The sequence below is a fragment of the Chelon labrosus genome (genome assembly GCF_963514085.1).
Source record: "Chelon labrosus genome assembly, chromosome: 6".
NCBI lineage: Eukaryota > Metazoa > Chordata > Actinopteri > Mugiliformes > Mugilidae > Chelon > Chelon labrosus.
Window position 1 is genome coordinate 25,259,001 of NC_140342.1, and position 13,231 is coordinate 25,272,231.

Sequence of the window (13,231 nt, forward strand, 5' to 3'; positions counted from 1 at the left end):
TGTTCATTAGTAATGAGAGGCTTTTAAAACACTCTGAGCCAGTAGCTGTTCACTAACTGAGTGCCCTGTGATAGACTGGAGACCTGTCTTGACCAATGAGAGCCGGGATAGGCTCCAGCCCCCCCCCCACGACCCTCCAGAGGACAAGCGGTTACAAAAAATGAATGAATGAATGAACAAGGCGTGAGCTTTCAGTGAGAATGACTTTGCAGCTTGTTCCAAAACATGTATCACCTCCACAAATCCAGGAGCACACACAACAAACAGCTGTTTATGGTTCTGATACAGTGGTAGTGATTTCATTAGAGACGTCAGCTGTTATACTAGTTTATAGAGTTTATCTGCACAGCTACTTGGAGCCACTGAGGTCAGATGTTAAAGCAAAGTCTGAACGGAGCCAAAAAGTTTTTTATTCTTTCCTTTGAAAGCTGCTCTAATCGTAATCGGAGACCAAGTCCGTTAAATATTCCAGTTCCAGTTCAGGCAGCCACAGCGACAACGTGAGAAACGTGCAGCTCTGAGTGAACCTACAGATAATTAACACGTAAATCTGTAGGAGCTTTTCAGCTCATTGTTCGGCTGTCTGTCAAACAGCTTTCACTGCACCGGTTGACTCGCTCACTGCTCTCATGTCATTGTCAGCGGTCACCATTCAGCTGCTGAAGAGCCCAAAGTGGGTAGAGGCCGAAGGCAGAGCTGAAAGAGACGTTAACGCTCGTGGGTCAGTGTGTTACGTCAACTTTAAACTTTTGTTTGTCGCTGCTGTGTTCGCACGTTGGGAGTTTAGGTTGTTCCAGGCAATTCATCCTCAAGTCTGTCACTTTAATAGTCTTATTACTTTAATCTAGTTATTGATACGGGCTTTTTAAAACACTTAAAGGTCTGTTAGGACATTAAATGTTAATGTTAACGAAAAATAAAAACGTCATTCCTACTTTTAAAATGCACATTGAGCTTTTAATGACCTGATGAAGTCGAAGCATAACTAATAGCGACAGGACACAAAGGAAGACATCTCAACAAACCAGAGAAAGACCAGAGCACTCTTTGTTCTGGGAACGACAATTAAATTCACAAAGAACAAGAAAAACATTTAATTTGTTTTCTGTCCGTCCGTTAACTCCCCCTCCCCCCTCCGCCTCCCCCTTCCCTCCCCTCCCCCGACCTTTTCCTCCTCCATCCAAATTCTGAGCCAACAAAAAGCGCAAGAATTACTTTCCTCTTGTTGTGACACACAATAACACTTCTTTTTCTTTTCCCCCGCCTGCATGAAGAGGGAACATGAATGGTGGGAGAACCGCTCGTTCACACCATTTTCTCTTTCTGTTTCACAGGTTGTGTGAGTTTCTTTCTTTCTCCGTTCCACTACACAATAGACTCTCTTCTAGCCAGAAAAGCTGCAACACACCACTCACCGCTTTAGGTTTTCTTTTTTTGGGGTGGGGTGGTGGGGGTGGGGGCTTAACAAACCAAGGGCTATTGTGCAGATTCTGATAAACCTCAAAATGGACGTTACTCAGGCTTCCCCTCTTTTGCAAAACTCTCCCTTGAAGGAAATGGGAAAAAAGGGGGAATAGTGCAAAAGAAAAGAAAAACTAATTTGGAGCTTTTCTGTCAAGACACTCGCTTTGAGGTGGAGGTCGAGGAATAGGACGGAAGAGGGGGAGGGGGAGGAGGAGGAGGAGGCGGGGGTGCTACAGAACAGCAGAAGCTGGTGGAGAAAAAAAGAAAGACCCTTGAGGAGGCCGCGATAGACCCTGGAGCTGAGAGCCTGGCTGACCAGCTGGACCTGGTAAAAAAAAATTAAATAAATAATAAGAAAAAGGGCTAGAGAGAAGCTGAGCTGAAAAGCTCTCCAGCACTCAATGGGTGGAGTTAGATTCTTAAGATGAAGAGAAAGGTGGCGGGTGGTGGTGGTGGTGATGGTATGTAGAGGGAAGAGAGAATAAGGGGGGAGGGAGGGGGTCTTTTGGAGAACGTGAGAACCCCAGCTATACATCCTCAACCCTGCTACATCGCTGTAATTCCTGGGTAAATTTATTTCTTGGGAGTAAAACTGTTGGAATCAAGACAGAGAGGAAGAGGAAGGAGGAGGAAGGAGGGAGTGTGATTGATACAGGGGTGATTTTGTGTCTGAGAGGAAGGAGGAAGAGGAGGAGGAGGAGTTGGGAAGTGTCTTTGATCAGGATGGAGGCCTCTAGCTTCTCAGGACGGACAAAAACCTCCAACTACGAAGCAGAGAAGTATTAATCTACATCTACACGATCTGATACAGACTCAAGCAGACATAATCGATTGCAAATGGGTGCTGTGTATTTGTTGAAGCTTTTAGTCTTTAAACTCTTTTTCATTTGTTGTAATTCATTGAGTTTGACCAGAAAGTAAAAGCGTTTGACAGTAAATGCAGCTTCGTCTCTGGTGGTTCACCTTTGTGGGACCAAACCTAAAAAATACTCCCAAACGATTTTAAAGATTTATCCGTTTTTCTCGACCCCACTGGCGGTCGTCATCTTTATCAGCTCGGCTGAAATTTCTCCAGCTTTCAGAGAGAGACCCAGGAAAACATCGCCCACTTAAATCTACACCATAAACGGGTCGATGACATAAGAGTCTAGTCCACAATGAACAGACAATAACTAATCTCTTTATCTTTTTTGCTTTAGTTCAACTTAAATATGAATTAGAACATTTTATTTTATTTTTTTTACTTTCCCTTCTTTAATATTTAAACGCTTTAGGTGATAATTTAAAACTGTAAAATAAAATGTATGGTGTGTTGAAGTTACTTGGATTAATTAGAAAATACTGTGAATAGTATACAACTGTAATATATTATAGAGAAAACATACAAGATAAAGTCAATAAAACTTTTATTTAGAGATGTATTCATTAACTTTTTTTATAATTGAGGAAGCTGTAAACTTGTTCCATCATTAACACGCTGATATGGAAAATCTGACATATGTCTAATATTTAATCTGAAGCTTTTCTTCTGTCTTTACCAAACACCAGACAGGTTCATAAAGAATGAATCTGTCTGATCTTATGAAACCAATCACATTACATTAAGCAACTGTTCATATGAACAAAATATAGATTAACGCATCTTTAAGTGCTTTGCAGCTTAAATACTTTACTGTGCTGCTCTGTACAAATTATTAAATATGACAAGTATAATATAGTACTAAAAGGAAATACTCAAGTAAAGAGCGAGTATCTGAAATACTGATTAGAAGCAGAGAGGATTGAACTGATCAACAAACAGAGGTCTTCTTGGTAGAGCTCAGGTTTGTTGATATCCTCACAACTTGACTTTCAGGCGTTTGAAGGATTTCATGCTCCTGTGTGAATTTAGCAGACTCCACCACGCCTCAGGTTTCTGAAACGCCTTCAAAGGATGTTAGATAAAAAAGAGAGCTGCCAAGACCCAACTAAACTGCTGTTGTTTTTTTCTGTCAACATAAACGCAGAGGTTTCACATCATGTTGAACTCCACTTCGATCCCTAACCTGTTACGTGTGTCGTTCACCGCTCAAAGAAATGTCTGTTTTCAGTTAAACACATATCAAATGTTATGTTTATTTACACCGTGAAGGTCTGACCTCACAGATTAATTAGTATTATTCACAAAGTGGAGCGACCACACATAGATAGACCTCTTATCAGCTGGAAATATTTGGCTTATCTAGTTGACGATGGATGATTTTAGTTGTTTACAGACACACACACACCTGGAATATTAAATCAAGGCTTTAAACATGTAGCTTTCTTTTGTATATTTCAGTATTATTATGGCTCCTTTCATTTGTCCCAGACAGATTTTAGTAAATATGATTAGATTCAGAGCAAGAGATAAAAACACCCGCTAACATCCTCTAACTCCCCCCCAGCCCAGCCCCGCCCCCTTCCCCCCCCGGCCCCTGGGTGCCGTGTAGGGGCCCCTGATCACAGTGTGACGGCCTGGGAAACGTTCACTGATGCCCGAACTGACCCTTTGATCTGAAATTAAAGACCCAGGAGCTCGTTCTGCTACAGCGGAGGAGTGGGACGCACACTTAGAAAGAAACAAAACAGATCTGCACACACACACACACACACACACACACACACATCGGCCTCTATCTTAAATCCTCAGAAGGAAACTTTACTATTCAAAGTGTTTGTAGCTGAGTTCTGTTTAACGGCACATAATAATGTATAATATGTCTTTTAGAAAGTTAATTATTTACTTAGAAACAAATCTACTCACATAAACAGGAGACGTGAAAGAAGATAAATATAATCAGGCAGAACTTCAGGAAAAGACACAACATCGCACCACAAAGCGGAGCCCCTGCATAATTACCACACTGTGTTTGTAGTAATTATCATGCTCTTAAAATGTGCTAATGATGCACCGGCTGTGGGTCCTGTTGATACTTCAGATAAACTGTTGTTGGTCAGCTCAGGTTAATTCACAAACAGCCTGGACACCTACAGCTGGAGCTATTATTTCATTTTACTCTCACTTATTTATTTATTTATTTATTTATTTATTTAGCCGCGACAGGAGGGAAACAAGCTGCCGTGCGGCGCCGAGGCGGCGGTGCATCCACCGAGATAATGAAACTGATATTCATTTGCAATAATTAAGCAGAGAAGTTTTCTGGGGGCTCAGAGAAACGGCACGGCAACGGTGATGGAGCACGTTAATGGAAAACGTCATTATTCTACCTACTCATCACTTTCATTATCTAATTAAACGTCATTATTTCAACGCAATCAAAAAAAATGATGATAGCAGGGTTTGGTTTTTTTCGACTGTGCAGGGTATTGCAGGAGGGGGGTGCGTTGCCATGGCGACACCTCTCCACGCAGGCAAGAAGGAAAGGATGGAGGACGAGGGGGGGGAGATAAAAAAATAACGAGAGAAAACAAACCCACCTTTAGCCATCTTGTTGAGCACCATGTCGACCAGGATGTAGGTCCCGGTTCTTCCTGCGCCATCGCTGCACGACGTGGGCGAGAGACAAAGACACAGGAAGAGGAGACAGAGAGAGAGAGAGAGAGAGAGAGAGAGAGAGAGAGAGAGAGAGAAGGGAGGGAGAGAGAGAAGGGGGGGGTGTGTCATTAGTTAAATCTGTCTGATAATCATGTCTGATCACCAATTAAGTACCTTTTTTCATCTAAGTTCATATTTATCGCTGATTATTTATCGGTAGTTGCTCAGTGTTAGTATATACATCTTCCCTCACGTTGACTTTTACATCTTCAGCGTCTGGTTGAGGAGGAATAAAGCTTCTCTCTGTGTCTGCTCATGCAAATACGACGTTTACACCCTGAAAATGTTACTGAATGAATACATTTATGGACGTATGAAACGCTGACGAGTCACCTGGAACAGCTCCTGCGTGTTAGCGAGTCCTGTAGCTGCTGCAGAACGGCACCATCGAGTCATGGAATCAGATTTACTTTAACAATACGTATCTTGTACGTCCTCTACTACACTCGTGTATTTCTATTTCTCCTCCTGCGGCGAACTCAGGCGTAACCCGACTACAGCGTTAAGAAGGTGAGCAGCAATACGTGGAGGTCTGAGAGCCTTTAATGCTGTTTAAAGGGGATAAGCAGCTTCAGAGGTGTATGGTTATGAAACAAGAATGAAAAATACATCAAACTATTAATCTGATGTTTATTATTTTATATATATATACATAGACATAAATGTAAATGCTCCTCTGTTCTAAAATAACACAAACTGTGTGTGTGTTTGCAAAATTAGACTCTGTGATGCACGTGGAGGGAATATTTTCTATCTTAGATTTATTCCAAGTGTTGAAAATTGATGTCTGTATCCCCCAACCAGTCTATTTCATGGGCTGGTGTGTAATCCAGCAACCTCAAGTGTGTGTGTGTGTGTGTGGGTGTGTGTGTGTGTGTGTGTGTGTGTGTGAGTGTATGTGTGCTGGCATGAGTCCATACTTCCTGAATATTTCATTTTCACTGGGCCCTTGGTTATTTTCTGCAGTAATTGAACAGTACCACCACAGCCTGAGTGTGTGTGTGTATGTGTGTGTGTGTATCTGCTATCACTGTGATCTGAGACAGTTTGTGTGTTTGTGTGTGTGTGTGTGTGTGTGTGTGTGTGTGTGTCGTACAGGTTATTACGGCGTGATTATAGATCTCTGGTATCGCCGCTCCTCGCCAGGATCATTACAAAGCGATCAAAGATGTGTGATGTGTTTGTGTGAGAGCACACGCCTGAGGGCTGTGAGTAAACCCGTCAAGATGTCTGCTGCCTTCTCTGACTCTATTTAAAATGATCCACACGGAAGAAGAAGGAGGACGGGATAGAAAGAGATACCGACGCGTTATTACTGAATTTCTACATCTGCGTAGTCTCGTGACTGCTCCGTGCAGTCGGGTGATATAAACGGCTGCACACATCTGGCTTTGGAGGCTCTGAGTTAACGTACATGCAGGACGAGCATGTGAGGCTGGCTGGAACAAGCCTGGACCGGCCCACATGGAGGTTATGAGCGAGGATAACTGATCTCTGAATGCTTGACATGAATGTCTGCAGTAACAAAATGAAGGACTGGAAATGTCCACTTCCACTAAAACATGTGACTTTTCCCACATTTTGACACAAGCTTCACTACACTTTACACTTACTACAACACCTTCATACCTTCATGTGTGTGTGGAATGGTTTTTATTTGTGGAAACCAAAAAGGAAAGCTTTCTGTAGCAACCCTGAGGAAAAGGCCACGTTTCATCTGTTCTACATGTGACCAACCTGACTGTCGGAGGGCAGTGATTAACTTTCCTTAAGCAGGTGTAAACTGGTTGACTCGTTTTTCTTGCTGTACAGATCTTCACCTAAAATCTTTTCAAGTGGCTGCATTCACTTGCAAGTGGGCGACTGACCTTTCACAACTTATTCAAGTAAATTAGTTTTTTCATTCCGAAATATTTTTGGCTTCTAACATCTTGTGATTACAGCATCTCTGTTGCACTACCTACGGTTTCTTCCACACCGAAGAATGAGAAGCTTCACTACGAGGCAGCTTTCCACTCTCTGACTTGTTTAGTTTGTTCCGAAGCTTGGAGCTCGTCTTTATCCCTCAGGTCGGTTCGTTTGCGACCGCGACCGAGCTCGAGTGAAAGTTGAAAACACACGGACCGATACGACTACCTGGGTCTTTGCAAGAGAGACACCTTTACGTATATTCAACAGGTGTCGTTCATCTACAGATCGCTGCTGATGCTCCTTATTTCATGACTTCCTGAAATTCAAATATTCCCACTAAATTATGACCAATTAAACGAGGGGGCGTGTCAGACCTGTGAACACGAACTGAACCAAGGTTAAATGGAACAACAGAGTATTAATTACACCTTGAATAAGAATTAATTTTATGTCTTTATCCAGTTTATTTAACTTTTACCTTCTAATTAGCACAGCGGTAGTTGCTGCAGTTACATTTCACTGCTGCTCTACAAGTCCTTGTGCCGTATTTCGGATGATTTTGGGCTCAACAGATTATTTTATGCGGCTAGGTGTGTAGCCTGTTAGCCTGTTAGCTTGCGGCTCGTAATTCTTGCTGCCTGCCGATGCTTTTAGTGCCTGGATACTCAAACTGTCTTATTTCTGCCATAAACCAACAAACGTCACAGTAATCTGAGTAAAGATTTAAGTTTCAGCTTTATGCAGCCTTCCTGTGTTGGGAGAATAATTAAAACATACACATGCAGCACTACTTGTAGAGCTGCATGTGTATCTGAGGAGAGATACGTACTTTCATCATAGAGGAGGAGCCATTACACCATATTAAGTGATTGATCACTTGGTGCATGAGTGAGGCAGACATAAACGTTATCTGTTGTTTGCACAAAAAAATCTAAACTGTGGTAAATTTCTGTTCCTGCTAAACTACCGATTTAATTCCGTCTCACTGGCCTGAGTTATTTCCTCCCGTGGTGGAGGGATCCAGATGTGATCACACACATATGCAAACACAACAGCTGCAACCCCGCCCACCCCCTTATTTACCCCTCTCTCTCTCTCCCTCTCCACCCACCCCGCCGGCTCCGAGCGACGCACACACTGAAAACTTTAGAAGTGCCGCCAATTAAGAGCTGCCCTCCTCCGCGGACGGTTCGTCAGATTAAATCACTGCTCCGGGACTAATCTCTCGTTTAAAATGTTTGTCGTCCTCCACGCTAGGGACGAGCGGCGTGGGAGAGCGGACAGGAGGACAGAAACCGCAAGAGTTCAGCTCTAAATCATCGGAGTAAACTATTACATGTTAAATATTTAAAAAGGAAGTTTGCCAGCATTACGCTGACAAGTCTCAGCCACATTTTATAATCCTGAACATGAGTTTGAACCTTTATACACATGAACAGCCAGCTCTTATTGTACTTGCCTGCAGTGGACTATGATAGGACACGAGCGTCCCCGGTAGCACTTGTTAACTTTCCTGTAAAACAACAAAACAGAAAGAAGAAGTCAGCGCTGGAATCAAAGGTACAACATCACACACATGAATCTGAGCTTTTAACAAAACTACAACCATGAGGAAGAAGAGCAGCACAGATTCAGACAAGTATTGGGAATAAACAGAAACCTTCTCTAGGACAGATTTATCATTCAGCTGCACAGTTTTGATCTTTATGGTTTAATATATCAAAACAAAGTTGAGCATCGATGACTTAAGTTTACCATTTGCCCCTTTTCACTTACCATGTCTACAGTATAGGGTTTAAGTTCAGTTAAAGACGGGAAGACGTCCATTTAAAGGGAAACTACCGTTTTTTACAACCTGGACCTTATTTCTGGCATACAATACGGTCGTTTACTCACCCATATAACTTTGGTGTCATTTGTAGTCGTTCAGGAGATATTTACATCAATGTATATTCATATAGTGGGAGTGAATGGGGCACCGAAACGCAGTCTCTAAATAACGCATTATCTGCTGTGAAACTCGTTCATTTCACCAATATTTTGTTATGATACGTTAGTGCTATTCCACGTTGAGTCCGGAGTTACCTGTTATCATCATCTGGGGTCTGTAGATTGACCTACTAACCTCTGACCTGGATGATGTCATCTATGAGCGCCGTGCGCACCCGCGACAGTTGGCTTCTTTACCTGTAATTTGCTACTGCTATGGCTCGTCCACAACCTCAGAATCGGAAAAATATTCTGCAAAAAACTAGCATTAGCAAATTACAGGTAAACAAGCCGACCATTGCACGTGTGCGCGGCGCTCAGAGATGACATCATCCAGGTCAGAAGACATCATCCGGGGTCTGTAGGTCAATCTACAGACCCTGGAAGATGATAACAGGTAACTCCAGACTCAACGGGGAATAGCACTAGTGTATCATAACAAAATATTGGTGAAATGAACGAGTTTCGTGGCAGATAATGCATTATTTAGAGGCTGCGTTTCGGTGCCCCATTCACTCCCACTATATGGATATAAACAGATCTAAATATCTCCCGAAAGACTACAAGTGACACCAAAGTTATATGGGTGAGTAAACGATCGTATTTTATGCCAGAAATAAGGTCCAGTAGTTCCCCTTTAAGGGAGGCTTATCCTTGTGCAATGTGCCCGGGCAGTTTAATAAGACTTAAAAGAACCACGCACCTTCAACTACACATTTAGTTCACAGATGGTAACGACGTGCCTCCAAAGAGTAGCCGCTACCGATGGAAACAGATTCTCATACTAATGAATGCACCTTTTAAAAATCAGTGAAGCTGAACCCTGAAAACTTTTATTCACAGACAGAAAACCGTCCCAATATTCCTCAGCAGACAAAACCCTTGTTCATCAAAAAGCACAAACGTGCAGTTCCTACACGAGCAGGAAGCGGAGTTTGATCCCAGCTGGAGATATTCTCCGATTCTATTTCATGGTCCTGACTCTAAATAACAATGTTCAGCTGGAGTACATTATGTAAAGGTGCACTGTATGTGTGTGTGTGTGTGATCCATTATGCATCACCGAGGCGAGGAAAGAAGCCTCAAACCTGCAGTGATGATGATTTTCTTTGTCCTTCATTGAACCTCTGTGGCCATTTACGCTTTTTGTTTAATATTATTTCAAAAAGTTTGGACAGAAAATAAAAGATGAATAAATGAATTTTTGGAGACTTTTCTTACGTCGAGCCTCTGAACTTATTTTAGTTGAAAACATCCAATAAAACGTCCAGCTCCTGTTCATCACGTGAGCGTTAATCCAGATTAACATGCAGCATTTACACAGCTGTAGCAGAGGGTTCAGATTGTTAACTCGTTTCCTGGAACTGAAGTCTTTCCGCACGTCCTCCGCCACAACCAAAAAAATTGAAAAGTCAGAGCTCGCTGCAGACAATCGAAGGTGATGTTGCCATGGAAACAGCCGGCAGAGGCTCACCAACGAGGCTGGGGTGAGAGGTTTAGGTTGGGTGGGTGTGGGTGGCATGTAGAAGGGTGTGAGGTGGAAAGGAAGTGCCCAGGAAGAGAGATTCACACTAAGAGAGGGACAAAGGAGGAGGGGATCGATGAAGAGGAAGATGAAGATGAAGATGTGAGGAGGGACAGACCCAGAATATGTCCACAAACTCTTCATGTGTGGAAATAAACATTTATAGATTTCATTCATTCATTAATTTCTTTCATCTTCAAATCAACAACATCAGCTTTGATGAGATTTTTTTTTTTCTTGATCAGATCCTTTCTCTCTCTTTTTTAATTTTTGTGTATTTCTTATCAGAATATGAGTCTGGAAACTATAATAATAATGATATTTACATCATGTTTTAACCGGATAGTCCTACAACCAATCAGAACAACAACGTATGTGGCATTAATCGATAATATTTCACAACAGACGCGGTGGTGGAACCTAAGCTGCTCGATCCATTTTGCAGTAAACTAAATTCAGCTCAGGTGTTTCTGCTGTTTCTCTTCTGTCCATCGCCGCGTTCCAAAAGATTTGATTGGCCCAGCAGATCAATCAGAGACTCCAGAGAGACTCCAGAGAGACCACCTTTACACCACAAACTAATTGTTGTGGTCTGACTAATCAGTCATGAGTCAAGATGTGATGTGAGGAATGAAACATATTAATTAACCTACATTAATAAAAGAAGGGTTTGGACTTTATAAATGATGTTTTAATAAAGTATAATCTGATGTTTGTTTCCCCTTCAACCTGAATCTCTGTCAGTCTCCAGAAGACTTTATTTTGAAGAGCCTTGGACTATGAAGACCAATCATATCGGGTGAAGATTGATTAAAATCAGACTCATCAATGAACCAATCCTGACTCTGCTCCATCACTGACAACCCTGCAGAGCTGGAAAACATTTCCAGTCCAATAGCTTCGGTTATAAAATGCACCACAGCCTCGGTAGGGAGAGCGGATCGACCATGAACCAGAAGGTTAGAGGTTCGATCCTCTGACACCGGACCGCGAACGTGAATCATGTTTCTGCTGATACAGAATCATCTCAGTTAAGAGCAGCTTAGGGGTCGCCTGCCTGTTCTATCTCTACATCATGTGTGCTTTACATTTCTAAAAATGTAGAAAAACTAAAGAAACCTGTGGAGAAACCCGACAAGCATCAACACAGAACTGCACGTATGAAGATGTACACGTTTGGTGAACATCTTCATACGTACTGAGGGGTACCAGAAGCAAACAAGTCACCATTACTGAGGTGACATCTCCCCTCAACATATAAAGCTTTCTCAACTCTCAACAGGTTAGGTTTGGGAAATTAGGAGAGAGTGAAAGCAAGCAGAATCCAAAGTGCGGCCGAGCAAATGATTCTTCCCTGCAGAGGGCAGGTGTTAAAAGTCCTAACAGAAGCAGAAAATAATTAAGAAAGCAAGCAGAGACAAATGAGCAGGAGTAGATAAAGAAATGGTTCTTTTGAATGACAAGTTCATCTTCAGACTCATCTGTCAGCTCGTTCTCTCTACAAAAACAAATTTATCTGGATTTAATGTGGAGTTATGAACTGAGCAGGGAGAAAATGTGATTAATTTGCATTAACTATGGAAACTGATGAATTGTTGATTAAATATCTGAATCTATTGACAGTCCTGCTTTTCTTTTTCTATGACGCCGTCTGTCTGGGAAGGGCCTGAGCAATTCTGAGCTGCTGATATATTTTTTCCGTCGCCATCTTAAAGTTCAGTGTCCAGCGGATCTGCACAAACATGCAAGAAGAACGATGTCTGGGAAATCAGGAAGGACCTGTGCGTTTCTCAGAATACACAAGATAGAGGAACCAAGATGTCCACCACCGTACGATGCAATTAGAGCAGAGAGATGCGTGGACACACAAATCGGTCACATGGTCTATAATGAAGCTTTAAGGGATTGCTGAGAAGGTTAGAGGTAATTTTCCAGTTCCAGCCGGGATCTATTTTATTATTTCTGAACATGAGAATGTAAGAAATGTGATATCTGGAGACAGAAGCATCCACTCTGTCCAGAAAGAGGGACAAAACATTTCTTTGTAGATGTATTCTTAGTCACGGTAGAGACAGAAAAAAAAGAGGAAGACAAAAGCAAGCAAGAGAGGAAGGGAGTCATGGAGAGAGAGGAGGGGAGATCGGAGGCAGTCAAGCAAACCATGAGCAAGCAAAAAGGCGAGAGGTCATCTCAGGTCACCGAGCACAGCGAGGACGGAGAGAGAGGAGAGAGATGAAGGAGGAGAAGCGACGGGGAGGAGGACGGGAGGGGGGGGTGAGGAGTAAAAAACGGGTGGGGTTGGGGTGGGCCCGTGAGACCCAGTGGTTGTAGAGTCACAGTCTCCAATGATCACTTTTGTGACTATGCAACTGGGCTTATATTACTAGCTGCAACATCACAAAAATGACACTGGCAACCGCTAGTTAGCTGGTAAAATGTGGGGAAGAGGACAGAGAGGATTTATAAGCAATGCTTCGGGTCATTAGGTCCGGTGTGAGCGAACAACATGCTGGCACAAGCATAAAAAGGTCCAGAGATGCTTTAGCCGGCTTCATCAAACCATTGACGCGGAGGAAAGAAAAAAAAAAAAGGAAACACACACACACACACACACACAAAAGAAGAAGAAGAAGAAGAAGAAGAAGAAGGGCAGGTTGTTATTGTGAAAGTACCATAACCGTGGTAATAAAAGTGAAAAATATCTCCCTCTGCGCTTTTCTTCATTGTGTCCTGACCCCGCCGCCCTGTGAGTAAAGGCAATATTT

The 13,231-nt window shown here is 42.5% G+C and overlaps 1 protein-coding gene across 1 annotated transcript in view; it reads right to left on the reverse strand.

Moving 5' to 3' along the window:
- LOC311488899 (receptor-type tyrosine-protein phosphatase N2-like) overlaps positions 1 to 13,231 on the reverse strand; it is a gene marked incomplete at its 5' end in the record, with an annotated part of 207,251 nt that overhangs the window by 2,626 nt on the left and 191,394 nt on the right. Inside the window, 2 exons of the mRNA XM_084545761.1 lie at positions 4,924 to 4,988; positions 8,412 to 8,465. Coding sequence (XP_084401887.1) covers positions 4,924 to 4,988; positions 8,412 to 8,465 — 119 coding nt within the window. The remainder of the gene's footprint in view (positions 1 to 4,923; positions 4,989 to 8,411; positions 8,466 to 13,231) is intronic.